Source organism: Desmodus rotundus, chromosome 4 (assembly GCF_022682495.2).
Source record: "Desmodus rotundus isolate HL8 chromosome 4, HLdesRot8A.1, whole genome shotgun sequence".
Lineage (NCBI taxonomy): Eukaryota > Metazoa > Chordata > Mammalia > Chiroptera > Phyllostomidae > Desmodus > Desmodus rotundus.
This window is the reverse complement of record NC_071390.1, coordinates 9,013,488-9,030,224: the sequence shown is the minus strand read 5'-3', so window position 1 is coordinate 9,030,224 and position 16,737 is coordinate 9,013,488. Positions and strand designations below refer to the sequence as shown.

General features: G+C 41.9%; 1 protein-coding gene across 3 annotated transcripts in view; it reads right to left on the bottom strand.

The window, feature by feature from the left end:
* The window catches only part of FAM204A (family with sequence similarity 204 member A), a 34,292-nt gene extending 20,743 nt beyond the window's left edge, over nucleotides 1-13,549 (bottom strand). Inside the window, exons 1-6 of one of the 3 annotated variants that reach the window (XM_024555560.4) lie at nucleotides 13,454-13,527; nucleotides 12,943-13,117; nucleotides 7,518-7,759; nucleotides 6,951-7,038; nucleotides 6,787-6,817; nucleotides 6,508-6,607 (exon numbers count right to left, since the gene is read on the bottom strand). In XM_024555560.4, coding sequence (XP_024411328.2) covers nucleotides 6,508-6,607; nucleotides 6,787-6,817; nucleotides 6,951-7,038; nucleotides 7,518-7,751 — 453 coding nt within the window. In that variant the 5' untranslated portion in view covers nucleotides 7,752-7,759; nucleotides 12,943-13,117; nucleotides 13,454-13,527. Of the gene's footprint in view, nucleotides 1-6,507; nucleotides 6,608-6,786; nucleotides 6,818-6,950; nucleotides 7,039-7,517; nucleotides 7,760-12,942; nucleotides 13,418-13,453 lie in introns of those variants that run through there. The other 2 variants (XM_024555559.4, XM_053922619.2) reach the window with 2 other exon arrangements.
* Nucleotides 13,550-16,737: the final 3,188 nt, after the last annotated feature.

Here is a 16,737-nt window from a genome sequence, read left to right as displayed (position 1 = left end):
CCTAACGGCTCCCCACTCTGTGCTGTCACTGCATTCCCAGTCTCCCTTCCATACCTGCTGATCTGATCTGCTACAGCAAGCTGCGTGTGTCTCCACTCTTGGGTTCCAGGCTCGCTAAGGGCAGCACACATGTTACCAGCTTGGTGCGTCTCAGCATCCAGCCCAGTTTCTCTCCCACTGGAAATGCCCCTCAGCATGTGTTACTGTGCGGTGACCCACAGTTGCATTAGTACTGGAAGAACCCCACTCAAATGGGAAACATTTATACATATCCACTACTTTCACAAGTTCTCAAGAGAATTCCACACAGTAATATTAGGATTAATAGTGCCCTATGGTTAAAAAAAGGCACATTTTATTGCACTGATTTACATATGAATCTTCCCACTACTAGAATATACATTCCTTGAGGGCATGAGAATATCTTCTTCACCTTGGGCTCCCAGAATTTAGCACAGCACAGCACAGTACCTGCATCTGGAATATTTTAATTTAGCACAGCAAAGAAATAAAGTATTTCATTTAAGAAACGCTAAAACCATGGCCTCTCCTTCCTGAATAGAATATTAGGTGTCTCCACAAATGTCTCTCAGATATGGGAAAACAAAACACCAACACCAAACTTCAATTCTCCCCGTACCACAACTCCGTAGGGGTCAGGTCAACCCAGACCTAATCTCCTCCAGTCCTCCCCTCAGCGGCCTGCTCCCTGACAGCATCCATTCCTGAGCCTTCCCTGCTCATTGCACAGGCAGCTTGGGGTTTTCCCCCGCGTACCGAGGCTTCCTGAGGTTACATAACACCTGGACGCTGTATTCCCGTACTCCACACCCTCGAATAGTCACAGGTCAGGAAGCAAAAAGAAACCCACCCTACTCTTTCCACCAACGTCCATGAATGAACCAGTGGTCTGTTTACTACGTCAACTTGCTGGCTTCCCTCTGGCCACCATGGATATAGCCACAGCTTACAAGTTGAAGTCCCAAAAGGGAAAAGAGGAATGTTCCTCTCTTCTAGAAACTAGTATGAACCGCTGAGCTTATAAGTATTATTTTCATTTAAAAATAAATCATCTAAAATTACAAATGTATCTCTTCACCATCAACCACCTTCCATTCCCCAACCACTCACAGCAGCCTCTGAGGGAGGGGGCGTAGTACGGCAGAAAAACCACCGACTCGAAGTCAGAAAGTGTGGTCACGGCTCTGGGCACACACGGTACTTAGTTCTGAAGTGTCAGTTTCCTTAAAAAAACGAGAGTACTGGCTTTGGATGACCAAAATTCTCTCCCAGAAATAAAATCCTAGAATTCCACTTGTATGTTTGACTTTACTTTTAGTTCTTTTGAAAGTGTTTTTTTTTAAATTTCTACTAAGTTTCACTAGCTATAACTGTTTCTTTTCCCCCCTCCTTTTTCTTTTTTGGCAACTTACTTAAGTAAATACAGTAGTTACTTTTGGCCCTGAAAAATGTCTGGTTTTATGTGCACACCCAATCTTTCTGCTTCTTTAAGAAGATACTAACATTCCAAATGTTCACACTAGTACAAAGCCATCCTTCGGTAAGACATTCCCATCACTTTAACACCACAAGTTACCAGCCGTTTACAAAGAGCATAGCTGGTGAGGCCGGACCTGGGCTCATATTCCAGCTCCTCTACTTAGGAACCAAGCAACCTGGGTGAGTTCCTAAACCTCTGTAGGTTATAATTATCTCACCTGTGAAATGAGAATGATGCCAGGGTCTTCGCACAGTTACAGTAAGGGTCAATGAAAATATATGCAAAATACCTATCGAAGGTTTTAAAACACGGCAGTCATTCAGTAAGTAAGGTGTTCATATCATATCTACATGTGAGGACGCCACTAAAACAAAGAGAAGGCTTAGCTCTACATGGCTACAGACCTCATCACAGTTCTTCCAGGGCTCAGACCCCAAGCACAAGACTCAAGAATCCAACCTTGAGTCAGCAAGTAGTCCCATGAACTAAGATTTGAGTGTTAAGGCTTTTTAAAAGTTTTAAGTTGGACTTAAGTAAGCTTTATGAGAATTACCTAGGATGTCTTTCATACCCCAGGAGCAGCAGGCGGCACAGAAGGCTCCCCATACTCTGCAGGGCCTTGGTGTGATTTTAAGAGGCCTTTTGGCAGGAATCAGAATTCAGCTTAAGATATATCTCAATACAGACAGACTTAGGGATGGCGGCTTGGCCACAGGAGAAAAATCACCCACAGCCAGCATCTAACAGCTTCCCACAAGGCAAAAAGTAACCTCTACGTACGCGCAAGTTGAGCGGCAGTTGCCGAAGGCCGTACTGCAGACATCTGAGAAATCCATGGGCTTAACAGCCAGGACCCACCCCCCACGGGTGCACAAGCAGAGTACCTTTCAACACGTGATTAAAGCTCTTGAAGTCAAACTATACCACAGTTTAGTGCCACAGGAATTTTGCTAATGAATATTTATTTATTTGAATATGTAATATATTCCATTTTTAAAGCTTAGGGCAAGTGAATCACCCATCAAGTGTACTGTGCTATGACCAGACGTAAATATCGAGGGAAAAATTCGGTAATCTCTCCATAAAGAAAGGAAGGGGCTAAGAACTAGTGCTGTTACCTTTACATATGGATCCTATCCACTTAAATTATTTGAGCTGGGTAAATAAAAACTAAGTTGGGCTTTACTTCAGAAAAATCTGTATTTGGGACCCAATGACTTGGGTTAAAGCCTCATTTCATTTCTTACCTGCTCTGCTTGTTTTCTTAGACAAGTCATGTCGGGCTTCAGTTTCCTCATCCACATCTGAGACTAATACTGGCCCCACCCGCTCACGCCACAGGGCCCGCACGGGGCGGAGAGAGAACACTTTGTAACTGACACCAGGGGAGCATCAGGGGCGGAGAGAGAACACTTTGTAACTGACACCAGGGGAGCATCAGGCAACCACGACAGCTGCCCACCCAGCCCACACCCAGCCCACACCCGCTACCACAACCCCGCCCTCCTGCCTGTCCACTCAAGGCACCCAGGGTTCTATCTGATCTGTAACTGGAGTTCCTTGTAAGATTCTGGTTGGAAAAAGCATTCTACTAAAAAGAGTAAATTCGAAAAAAGTTACACTATACAAACAAGAGCAATTTCCTCTCACAAACAACTAAAAAAAAATCATCCAAGCAACTACTCTAAAAATTAAAAGTACCCCTGGTTTTTCATGCCAAAAAGTATCAAGTAGACAGAACACTATCTCACTAATGACTGCTAACTAATCAAACCGATTCAACTAAACAATACTTGAGATGTTTAAAATGCAATTAATGAGTGAAATTTACTCTAAAGAAATTCCCACATAGATTCAAAATAACAATTACAGAATTATTAGTAAACTGCTGCCAGAAACACAATTATGGTTGTACTTAATACAAAGTACACTTTTTAAAGTTTTGGATATTAGGAAGATTACATTTAAAAATATAAGCCTCTCTGCACTGTCGAGGAAACAGGTGAAAGAAGTGTTGTAAATGCACAACCTTGACTCAGTCACTTTTAGTTTGGCAGTGGTCCAGGAAAAGAAGAAAAAACGATGCAGTACAGACATAAGAGTAAGAAGTTCACACACACACACAAAAAGTTTGCTTTGCTTTACCATTCTTGAGGGTCAGGGGAATACAGAGTGAAAAGGCTCTCTGAGACAGGGTGACAGAGCGGCCTCTGCTCCAGAGAAATAACGAAGTAGAAATCTACGCTAGTTTTGGGCCTGAGCCTCCCTAGATTTCCTGGGCAGTAACTGCCATCCGCTGGACTTACACTCATTCAGAGCTTCCATCTTGGTGCCTCCACCATGGACATTCTTTAATGTCTACTTACTGTGCTGGACTTACAGCAAAAGGGGTGCATGCAAAACAGTGACCCCAAACCAAAGAACGAGTGTGAACCTGCTGGCACGTGATTATGCTGAGCTACCAAGAGAACGTGAGTAATTTGGCTTCACTAAATCCTTCCTTTCTTTTTAGGCTTGCATTTATTCCTAGAATACGCTTGGCAAATCCTGGGCAGATATAAAACCGGCCGAAATCAGTTTACTTGTTTAGAAGATTGCCATAACTTTCTTAATGTCATTCATACAGAGTAATGTCTACTGTTAAGAAAATCCAAACATAAAACAGACCAATCGGTGATTACAAAAATATTTATAGCAGTCTTCCCTTAAACAGAAATCTCATTTTTAAAATGAAGTTTGACTTATAATTTTTTTCTAGAATACATCTAATATATAACATAAGACAGAACACTAGTTCCTCAAACTGAGTAGTCTAAAAGATTTTGCACAAGGAATCTTAGTATCCCTTATTCAAGGTACCCCATACAGATTACAAATTTTAGACAGTGACCAAGAGCCATACCCAGCCAGTATCAGGAAGGTACAATTTCATATATAATAATAAAATTCTGACACAGGCAGATTGCAAAATATACTCTCAAAATTTCTACTTTTTACAATGGTTAAAATTTTAATTTCATGGCTTTGACTTCACTAAGAAATAATTTAGACATTCTGAAGTCAATATAGTTGAGAAAACATAACAAATACTGTAAATAATTGAAGATCAAAGACGTCCTAATTCACAAATAAAGCTTTTACAAAAATGTCCCATGAGAACCAACAATTAACCTGGAACTGGGGCTAAGTCAGAGGCTGGGACGTAAAACAGGGAGCAGATGGCCCATGGACCACTTCTGTTGGCAAGCCCCTCCTTCTTGATGCTTTAGAACAGGTCTGGTACAGTCCAGAGCACCCCCCTCGCCAGCCCACCAGAATCACAAGGGCCGACTGCATGGCAATTGCAGTTTAAAATGCTTCCCAGCCCCTTCTGCACTGGGAGCATGGTGTAACAGACTGGCAGAATTGAAACTAGTTTTAGTTTCAACTAGTTTTATTTTCAACTCCGCCTGTAATTTTTCTTTGTATGAAAATTCTGCGCCTGCTTGAACAACCTTTTTGTATAAAAAGGTTGCTCAATACCAGTAATTGGTTGTGGCAGAAGATGAGCCTGGTTCCAACTCTTCAGTGTTCTAGAACTAAATGATAAGGACACTTGACAAAGTTGGAATCACAAGTTCACAGGTAAAATTCTGTTGTGTTAGTTCCTTAATGCGCAAGCCCTCAATGATGCAACACCACCACACAATGGTTTGAAAATCAGAGGTTTTTCACAAGAAACAGTGACCAATCAGAAAATGGTAATGCTCTCTCTGCACACAAAGTAGTCTCCGGCAACGGCCCAGAGCGGAGGCATCCACCTGCACAGGCAAGGCACAGCACGCCTGCAGCTCAACCAGGCGGGAGGCCCCTGTGCCTCTGGCCTCACCGCTGCGCGGTGTTTTCACGCTGCTGGAGCCCGTCATGGCTCCTGTACACGAATGTGTGACTTACTCACCGATTCAAGCTTCTACTCAGCATCAACACCACCTACTGACTGTCAACTACCAGATGCGTTTCTCAAGCTCAGACCCTCCTCCGAGCTCCTGCCTATTTTACCAACAGTCTATTCTACACCTGCTGCGGATGGCACCCCGCCCCAAACTCTGGAGAACTATGGAGAGGCCCACTCTGAATCTTCTCCCCTGCCCAGCTTTCTCACCTTCGTAACTAGCATCACTACTCACACCATTGCGGGAGGTCAAACCTGGAATGGCTCTTTCCCTCCTCACGTCCCAAACCCTCCCCACCACCTCACAAACAATGCAGAGGCAAGTGCCGTCCATTCTACTTCTACCGTAAACCTGGAATCCTCCCACTCTTCTCCATCCTGTTCAGCATTCTTGTTCAAGCCACCAGAACCTCAAGCCTGGAAGAGCCTCTTACCTGGTCTTTCCTCACCTTCTTTTGCTGCCCCCCAGTTCATTCTCTACATAATAGCAATCCTTTTAAACGGAATTTAGATCATGTCACTCCTTTAACTTAAAACCCTGAATGACTCTCAACGGCACTGTGACTGAAACTCCACTCCGTTCTGTCCCCCTTAAGGTCCTACACAGTTCGGTCCCTGCCTGCCTCTCCAACCTTCTATTGGGCCACCCCTCCTCACTGACTGCATGCCAGCCAGCTGGACCGTCTTCCAGTTACTCAAAGGTCCCATGACGACTTTCTACCCTAGGATCTTTGCCTAGGATCTGGTAAGCATTCCTTATTGAGACAGTTCCTTCCTGCCCTTCAGTGCTCCATGAAGCGGCATCTCCTGAGGAAGGTCCTCCCTGACCACAACAGGCTAAAGGGGGGCCTCCACTTGAATTTCTTCACAGCACCCTGTGCATGTCTTCCTTCACAGCTTTTCTTCCCTTTAAATTATTTATGACTGTATTTCTACTTGTTTGCCTAGCATCTTGTTTGCACACAGCAGGCACCTTAACATTTTCGCTGAATGCATTAATGAGAAATATGCTAGGTAAGGCTAATTACAAACATTTCCTACTGGGGAATATAAGATGCAATCAAAAAGACCTTACCTTCTCAACTTTTTTCTTTTTCACAGGAGGTTCGAACCTGTCATTGACTCCAAAATACTGAGTAAGCTCCTTCCACTGCGCTTCACTTGAGGACTGTCCACTGTAAGAAGGCAGACCATACATTCTGCACTAAATGCACTCATTTTTATTTCTCTTCTTTTTAATTGATTAGTATAATTATATTACAGGTTCTTATGTTTCAAAGGTTAGTAATGGAACTATTTGTACAAATTCCATAAATACTGTCTAGAATAGACTAATATTTTTAATTTCACTTACCTATGAGACTCTTCTTCATTCTTCAATTTACCTGAAAAGAATTCACAGTGTTAACAGCTAAGTATTTGTTGTTATTTCAAAATTACATTCATTAAAAATTAATGAGCTCAATTACAGTTTAACATTAGCATTATTGACAATTAGCCTGAATTAAAACAAAACACCTTTTCTGGAGCGTTTTCTCTTTTTCCTTCTGAACCTTGAAGTTGAAATTTTCTGTTCAGAGTGTTTTTTATGCAATTCTTGAAATTTCTGTTTAAAAGTACAAAAAAAAAAGCAAATATATCTTGAGGCAAAGCATACATTCAGAAAAATAACAAATGTTAATAAAAATTAAATTTTAATATTTATAAACATATAAACTTAAGCGCTTAAGATATTCTATTCCCCAAGACTCTTTCACAACCTGAATTTTCATCATACTTTATTTCTAAATAAGTCAATCCGATAATCTAAGAGTAAAATTCAATGACTCACAGATGACAAAAAGATAAAATTAAAATAGAAATTCCTCCTGTATCGTTGTTAGGCAAAGTAGCTAACCTGCTAGTGTTTTCTTCCTCTCTTTATGAAATACAAACAAAAAGGAAAGGAAGGGTCTGAGTGGCCAGCGGACTGACCACAGACCCACAGAGTAATGGAAGAGTTCTGAGCCCGCCCTTCCTGCCTATGGCCTCCCGACCATGGACACATTCTGACCGCAGCAGAGAGACACAGCCGAGAAAACCTACATTCCACACATGTACAGGAACTCCAGAAGGACACTCTTCGTACGCATTTACATTTGCCTCTGCGTCAGCTTTTGGTCCACCTGTAGGGAAATCTGAGACCTCTGTTTCTGTAACGGCCCCATCTTCTTCATCTTCCTGTAAGTTAAGTCCAGAGTTCTCTGAAGCGTCTTCATCTTCAGAACTCAACTCAACGTCACTTGCATTTAGGCCAGGAGGAAGCAGCCCACTCCACATCTTTTCTTCTAAGGGGAAAAGGATGAACTTAGCCCTCTTTACAAGAATTGTAAAACCACTAAATAACACCCCAGGAGCCTAATAATTATACCTACAGTTTGGGAACAGTCCATCTAAACTTTTTAAAAATCTATCATGGGCTATGCCCTCCATATTAAAATAATTAAACTCTTTGCCTATATAATTAAAAAGTGTAAAGTAGTGTAGCAAGTTGTTACAAGACACACCTATAAATGAATGACCTGAAGAAAGTAGGACCTTGATTCTCTATTATATGCATAATTTTGCCTTAAAAAAATGTAGTAAAAGCATCCCCTGCTCAAGAATGTTAAGAGCCTAACAATATACACTGAAAGTAATTTAAGAATGGTAATACTGTATTTCAAGCCGTAACAACTAGAGAAGAAAACAAAATTGACTGTTTCACCTGTATTTGAATGTGTAAGCATTCAGGGGACTTACTAAGGCGCAGGGAAACAATTACTCAAAGAAAAAATGTTAAGCTGTACAAGGAGTTTGAGACAAGTATGATGGTATGAAGGATATCCTAGTTTAAAATTTTTCACTGTTTGCTAAAGTAATATTAAATGGAGCATAATCCTAACATTTTAACAAACACATGCAGCTTTTTTGAATAACAGTATTATATTTGGGAAACTAACATTAAAGTTCAGAATAATATTTCGCATTAACTATACTGCCCATTGGTAGAGCGAACCACTAGCTATTGTTAGGTTTAATAAAAATTATTTTTAAAAATTGGGAGTTGCAATCAGTTTGCTCAAATTGTGATGACCAAGTACATTTCCACCATTAATCTCCACAGCACAGTCTACTTCAGCACACGTACTGAGCAAACCAGTTTGTTTAAGAGACGCCTAAAATTGAGACATCAGTTGTACTGCTCAGGACTCTCTATCACCCTGAAGGAATAAAATGGAAGGGTGGAAATCCTTTTCTGCCGAGTTTTCTTCCCCCCATTGTGATTAACCTAGGAACAAGACCACCACCATTATTATCTCTGAGACAAAGACTTCATGCGCTTTTCCCTAACTCCGAATAATGGATTCCTGATAACTTTCAGAACCACCTTGCAGGTCCAAAGAATCAGATCTAACTTTCTGCCACTTTGGTCCAGATTCATCAGCTGTTAGCTCTCTGAAACACCCTCACCAAAATATTCTCTGGGCTTTTCAAGGGCAAGGGCTCTGACAGCTAACTGCTCCAACTGTAACCCTGTCTACCATATACTAGTGGCACGTGGAAATCCTTTTTTAGCGCCTCAGTTTTTACATCTGGAACACAGCGGTGATTACACTGCACACTGAGGTATTCGGAGGGTTACGTGAGACAAGCCACGAAACCACTCAGTGCAATGTTTAGGAGGTTCTAGAGACTGGGTTCAATGCTAAGTTCTTTTTGCTATTATTATTTCCATGGCTAAGTACTACATTTTGATCATTTCAATCATGGGTGGCAACACTCATAAGGTAGTTTTGAAGTTTCTAACATTTGAAGTGTGTTCACTTAATCACTGATGAAAACAATTTCTCCCTGAATTCCACAGGCTCACGTGAAGTTTCTGTTAAAAAAATGTTGGTGTCTGGTTTTCTGAATACAGCAATAAAGCCAAAAGCAAATTACCATGACGATAATGAAGCTTAAGCTTCAAGGCTCATTTGTACAAAGCACTATACCTAATTTTCTATTTAGAATATGTATTCCTTTTTAAAAAAAGAGGAGACCCAAATTATATAGGCTCCAGGCCCCATGAAATTTGGACACATCCCTAAACCAGGCCTGAGGATTTTAAAAGTCGGAATGGAGGTCATCTTGAGATACTCTACTGGCACAAAGGATATCATGTAAAATATGATGATATTAAAAAACAGATGTTATGCTATTAATAAAAATATTTCTACTGTTCTGAAAAGCAGGAGGAGGGGAGCAGTGGTAAGCTCCAACCTAACTTTGACACTGGCATATAACATACCTTTAGGCTCCTTATCCATTTCAAGATGTAAGTATAGTAACCAATTTCAAATTTGGCTTTCTTAGCATAATCGGGATACTTCTATGCTTGAAACCACTGTTTCTTTGCCCTGTCCACAGCACCTTCTGCACGCCCATTGTGTGCCAGGCACTCTTCAAAACATGGGGACAGCAGTGTACAAAACAGGCAAGAGTGCCTAACCTCATGGAGCTGACAATCTACACCCACCCTAAGCTTCTGTCCGTCAGCAGCCAAGTGCCACTTGGCCCAGCCTGCAGCGTGGCTGCCCACGAAAGACACGTGCCTCTCAGTCAGGCGTTCTTCCAAGGGGCCACAACTTCACGCCTCCACAGGGCAGTCTGTGCTGTGGGCACCCGAACGTGCTCTCGGCAGCCCTGGAGAGAATGTGCCTCTCCTCATCAGCCCTCAAGCAGCTATCTGCTTTTGACCGCTTTTTGGACTTTCTCAAAATCATGTTTTTAGCTCTTACTGATGTAGCATTAAGGACTGCCCTCACTGTGGTATTGGCTGGAATGATTTCTTGTGTGTGCCCAAAGGAAAAAAAATCAAAATAACTTTTAAAAACTGGACTCTATACCCAAACCCATCAAGTAAGGCAAAATTCAAAAATGGTATGTTTTAGAACTCAATTCCTCAAACCCTTGAATGTGCCATTCTCCTGCAACTGTTAAAAAAACAAGAACACCTATGTACGAGTGGCCCGATGAACACAGAGAACTCACGGAGGAGCCGCGAAGTGGAGCTACCCACAACAGACGCCGCTCACCGGGAATCAGCCAGCGGGGAGTGGCTGCTTCGTGACATGCTCTGGGCTTCTGTTCCGAAACACTGTCTATTCAAAGCATGTACATATCCTTCCTACATTTCCAATTGTACTGTGTTAGGCCTCATGTTACTGCTGTTTCGGCTACTCTGATTCTTTGGAGCATCTCTCACACCACACCTTTCAGACAGAGTATGTTCCTTTACTATAAAGCAGATCACTCCATAATACCCTTTACAGTTGAAAATTACTGACTCATTCCCAAGAGACATGGTACACCAGACTAGAAACTTAAGTGTTTTAGTGTAGATTCTAGCCAGGTCTATACCACAGTCCCTGTATTATTAATATATAACCTTTCAGTTTTTAGCCTGCAACTCAAATAATTTTTAATTTAATCGCATTGCCCCCAAAATGATGTAAATGGTGCAGAAGCCCTTTTACTCTATGGTTTTCAATCTCACCCGCTTCATTTCATACACTCTCTACTTCTTAAGTTCTTTTCCATTACACAATTATTCTTCTAAAACGTATGTGTGTACCACACAGAGCACATCTTCAGGCCTGCACTGACGCGCTTTGCTATGAACTGAAAATATCTACGTATCTATCACTCCAGGCTGAATGGCTGGGTTTTCTTCTACCCTTTTTTTCTTCTACCCTGAAAACTGACCACAGTCACTATTCACTTGGGCCGATTGCAACGCATCGAGAAGAACATGACACAGTCCAGCAATTCCTAATCTAAGGTTTTTACCAAGTTTAATAACAACGGTAATGGAGGTCTCTAAGTTATCCTTCAGTAGTCAAAAAGACCAACATATTTTTTTCCCTTAAACAACATCATCCACCTTTAGATGAGGAGATAAATTCAAGGAAGCATTATTCACCACATATTCGTTGATCAGAGGCTCTGATTGGTAGCTATAGACCAGATTGTTTTTAAATGAACTAATATACTTTCATAGATACAATGTTCAAAATATGGCACCCATGGAGATATCGAATTATAATAAAAGGGGTTTCAGGCTGTGAAAGGACTGGGAACGGCCAATACAGCAGAAAAAGCCAGGTTTTGCGAGGTGAAGACAGGTGTCAAGTCCTGAGCAACGTAACTGCAGGTAAGCCACTGCACTGTGTCTGGGTCTCCGTTCTTAAGCGGTAAAATGAAGGTCTGGTTAGACGACCTCGGAGATGTCCTGCAGCTTTACGATGCTTCTTTATGGATCTTAGCAATGTATGTGCCCAAGCACTCAGTCACCGCATCCTCTGCGGCAACTCTCCTCTCTGCCCCAGTCAGATGCAGCCGTGATTAACCCCAGTCCCCTAGCACATAAGGTTCTCTCCTCAACCCAGCTGCCAAGCCAAGATTAACAGTGTTCAATTAGACTATGCACTTCACACAGGACACCTGAAAGATGCTCTGGAGAAAGGCAAGAAAACCCCAGTCGTGGCAGAAGAAATAGAACCAGAAAAAGGAAACAAAGCCAGTCATTTCTATACATAGTACACAAACGATGTGACAGGCACTGATGCACCATTAGTCTCCCAACCAACCTTCCACTAGGAATTGCTACCTTTTACAAAAATGGAACTCTATGGTTTCAAATTATATACTTTCAGAGGGCACTTTAAGGAGTAATATACTCTTGGAGACAAAGATTTGACAGTGGATCTGAAGAAAGACTCTAGCCTGTAATCCTGGACTTGCTAAAATTTAAGAAAAAAAAATTCTCACTGTTGAAGTGCAGAAAGCTATGTAAGATACTACACTAAATTGCACTTATCAAAGTCACATGCAAGTAAGACTGTCACATTTTGGGCAACCAGCAGCTGCTTATCACCAAACACAAAAGATATAATCTGAGCAGTCTATGAGTAAACGTCTCCTGTCTCTAATATTCCAAAATTTCAATTCCACTTTCCCTGAATGAAGCTTATTTCCCATATTCTGTATTCAATTAGAAATAATCCCAGGAACCTGAACCTTGTCTGGTAAGAATTTAACCTTACTGGTATAATAATCATATGCCACCACCCTCCAATCTGAAGAGGTTCCTGTGACTTGCAATTACTTAACTAAAATACTTTTAAACATGCATCATCACTAATGTAAACATCCTATTTTCTTTCATGAAATAAACGTATTCCCTCTTCCCAAAAAGGTAGAAAGTACAAGTGTATCGCAGGCCTGCCTTAGGATTTAAGTTACCAATCCAGATCACCCAAACTATTGTATTGTATACATGTATTCAGCAGGATTTCGCACGTATGCCTATGTTTTAATTAAAGAGAGTGTCTGTTTAGTTCAGCGGGGGAACACACTTCCTCAGACCCCAGGAAGATTTACAGTTAACCTTTAACATTTCGGGGCTCATTTTTTTTAAGTCCGACGGCGCTGTGAAAATACTTACGAGTCTCAAGACTGCAAGAGGGTGGCTCTGGAAAGGTACACCTTTTCCTGCTTGGCCGCGCAACCCGGAACTCTGCAGGCGCTCCGGGGGCAGCGTCACACTCCGGTCCCCAAACGGGATTCCCGTCCCGGGCACAGCACTAAGGTGCCCCAGGTTCCGGTACAGCAAATCTAGCCTGCGGACACACCCAGTAACGGCGGCTCTTTCCCGGGACCCAGCCACTGTCAACAGGAGCCTGTTTCCCAACCGAAAGCCTCCTAGCCCCGCTCACTTGGGCCGGGGAGCGACGGAGAACCCCGTCCCACCCAACAGGCAGGACAAGGCGCTGCAACACCCCTTCCGAGCAAATCGGGAGGCCAGCCCCGCCGTAGACCCGGGTAGGGGCGCCTCGGGCTGAAGTCTGTAAGGCCGCCCACACTGGCTCCCTCAGTCTCCGCATCCGGCCCTCCCCCACCGCTCCCGCCGGAGTCCGAGAAGCCCGGGAGCCAGCCCGGCAACCAACCCTACTCACCCGTCAGGGGCCAGCCGCCCGGCAGCCATCTTAAGACCCCGCCAACATCGCGCTTTCTCATTGGCTCTGACATCTCGGCCAATGGGCTGGGCCGTTCTGGCCTGGTGGTTGCCGTGGCAACCGGCCGCACTCCACGCGGCAGTGAAAGGGGCTGAACTGAGCGTGGTTGTTTTCTTTCTACTTCTTTTCTCCCATGGTTTTCCCTCTTTCTTCTGGTAGTTTCTCCAGACTTTGTTGTTTCTTCATCTCCTCCAATAGCCCGGTGCTGGCTTAGACTTTGACCTGAGTTTGATCCACAAAGGAGAGAATCGCTGCAGACGTTAAGCTCTTTCTGGGAATGTTTCCATTCATTCATCCTTTTCATCCCTCTCTTCCTTTTTTTGCTTTCTTCAAATATTTTTTAAGCAGGCTTCCTTCCAGGCTCTGTTTAGGAGGAAACGGTCCGTCTCCTGCTCTCATGGAGCTTACCATCTGATTACCGTCCAAGCTGCCTCACCAGCCAGCTGTGTGACCTTGGCCGAGAGCTTCTTGAACGAACTCCTGTTCCATGGCAGCCACTGTTTTAGGCCCTGGGGAGCGCAGAAAATAAGCAAGGAAAAAACAGCCAAGAAAAAAAAAGAAAAGCGCTATGAAGGAAATAAACCATAATGTGATCGCGATGGGAGTGGGGCTCTTTTAAAAGGGCTTCCTTTTTCTGAAATAGTGTTCTCTAATAATGATAAGAAGACTAAGAATGTTTCCTGGTCTCTAGTGTTGTAATGTTTATATAAGAAAATACACTTAAAGTCCTTAACCTATTTATTACCTGGCCCACAGTAATTTGTCTTAGCTATTTATTATTGTTAACATTATCAATAAGCCTCTCTGAAACATTCTGAAAATGTATAAAATGTTAGTCTGGCACTCAATAACATATCACGATTTAGTATAAGCAGGTCTTCAAGCTTATTACTTGACTATCTACTGCCCTACCCTCAGTGTCTTCCAGAAGATGTGCCAGGCTTATGGGGTAGTTTTCTAGAAGCCCAGAATCATAGTGAAACCCGCATCGACAAGCTTGGGTGGCTGAGGTCCTTTAACAGGCTCGCATTCTCTGATTCTAGAATAGAAGCAGAGCTGAGCTACTAAGAATCTGTAAGAAACTATCTTGGCCAATCGTGTCTGCCTTTTCAAGGGAGTTTTCCCTGAATCCAAAACCTAAAGAGTTAAAGAAATGATGTGTGTGAAAGCACCCTTGTAGCTGTGGCATTGGGCCTCTTAATTGCTTTATTAACTCGGGCACAGATTGGGTGACTTAAACAACAGATAATTATTTCTCATAGTACTGAAGGTGAAGGTTGGGAAGTCCAAGATGCGGGCAAAGTGGGTTTCCTTCTGACTCCTGTTCTTTGGCTTGTAAGGCAGCAGCCATCTTGCTGTGTGTTCACATGATCTCTCTCTCTCTTTTTTTTTGTATTAATATGTGTGTGTGTGTGCGTGTGTTGTAAAGAGAGAAAAAAAGGTGGAGGGAGAAAGAGAGCAAGCGAGAGAGTGAGAGAGAGAAAGCGAGCTATCTTCTATGCCAGGTCTCTTCTTCTAGGAGACTAACCCTCTCGGGGCCCCACCCTTATGACCTTAAGTAACCTTAATTCCTTAGGGTCCCCATCTCCAAACGCAGCCACACTGGGGGTTAGGGTTTCAACATATGGATTTTATTGGCACACAAACATTCAGTCCATAAAAATGCTTATGGTGGAAGTGTGGCCAGAATGGGGAAAGAGTGCAGAGGGCGAAGAATTAAGACATAGAATAGGAAGGAATGTTGGCCCATTTAAGAACTATCTAGATTGTTCCCACATAAATTCCATCAAAGAATACTCATTTTTTTTTACTACATGTAAATGTGCAAAATAGAGGGGGGATGTAATTATAGGTACCCCAAAGACCTACAAACACCAGATTTCACATCAAAGGTTTTTGGTAAGTCCCACTTTAAAATAGGTACTTTAAATTCTTCTCTGTTCATTTGAGCATTCTCAAATATCTGGTTGGTAATGACATTATTGGGTTCCTATAATAAGTGTAGATAGCTCAGACTTCTCTTCTGGTTCTGGCTGTGAGACTTTTACTCTCTGAATATGACTATTTTGCCAGTTGCCTGGGGGAACTGCCAGTCATGTGATTTATTTTAATCAATAAATTTACCTTCCCTCCAGCAAGTTCCTGCCCTGGAAATCTGCCAAACCATGCATTTTTGTGAATGAAATACTTGTATTTGTGAGATTTCTATGCAACATAGGATTATTGAATACCTTTTACTAAATCATACTGAGTGTGATGCAGCTCGTGAATTGGGCTTGAATTGTGTTGCATCTGGCACTAATTTCAAACATGTAAGTTTCACTTAAATTATCAAACATATCTTGAAAATCATAAAGCAGTTTTTCTTTGCCAAGAAATATTATCGTTTCTGAATAGTTTTTCCTTATATTTCATCATTTTTTTCTTAGTGTAGAGATTACAAGTCACACTCATGTTATAAAAGATTAATTGTGGAGGTCTTTTTTGGTGGCTGCTAAATCTCTGATTGATGAAAATTTTCCCAAATATAATGAAATCCCTTAAATATTTCTCAGTTGGAAAAAGTGAATACAACCTTGTTGAATATATAATAAATGTGTTTCTTGCTGAAACTGAGAAAGAGAATAATTAATTTCCGTCTGTACAGGATGCCTTATTTTCTGCACTGAAGAAAAAGTGGTCTAGTGACTTTTGCAGAAGAATAATAACTAGGGAGTTCTGAATTTTAGGAATTGCGTGGCAATTCCTTTTCTGGATTTTCTTTTGAAATTTGCAAACCATAGCATCTACAAACCTTGTTAGTCTTCCAGTCTTTTAAAATGTGTTTAAAAAAAAGAAAAACTAACACTGTGTTATCAGCAAGAGTTAACATTTGAGGAAACAGCATTTCTGTAATATAGGATGTTGCCAAAGAAAGCCATTTTTTTTTTAACTGGTCATGTCTACTGCTTTCAAAATTGTCTGGTCCAGTGGGCCATATATCAGAAGGGAAAGAGGATAGCTTATTGAACATGTATATGCTCGGTATTTTGCATCTAATATCAGAATCTTATGAAGTCGGTATTATTGTATCCATTTAACAGATAAGGAAATTAAGGCTTCAAGAGTTTAAGAAACTTGCCTAATGTCACATAGCTACTAAGAAGCAGAACCAGATGGGGAAGTTACCCTGGACTCTAAAGCTCATGCTGGTTCCACTGTTGCTCATTTCCCTTTTAAGAAAG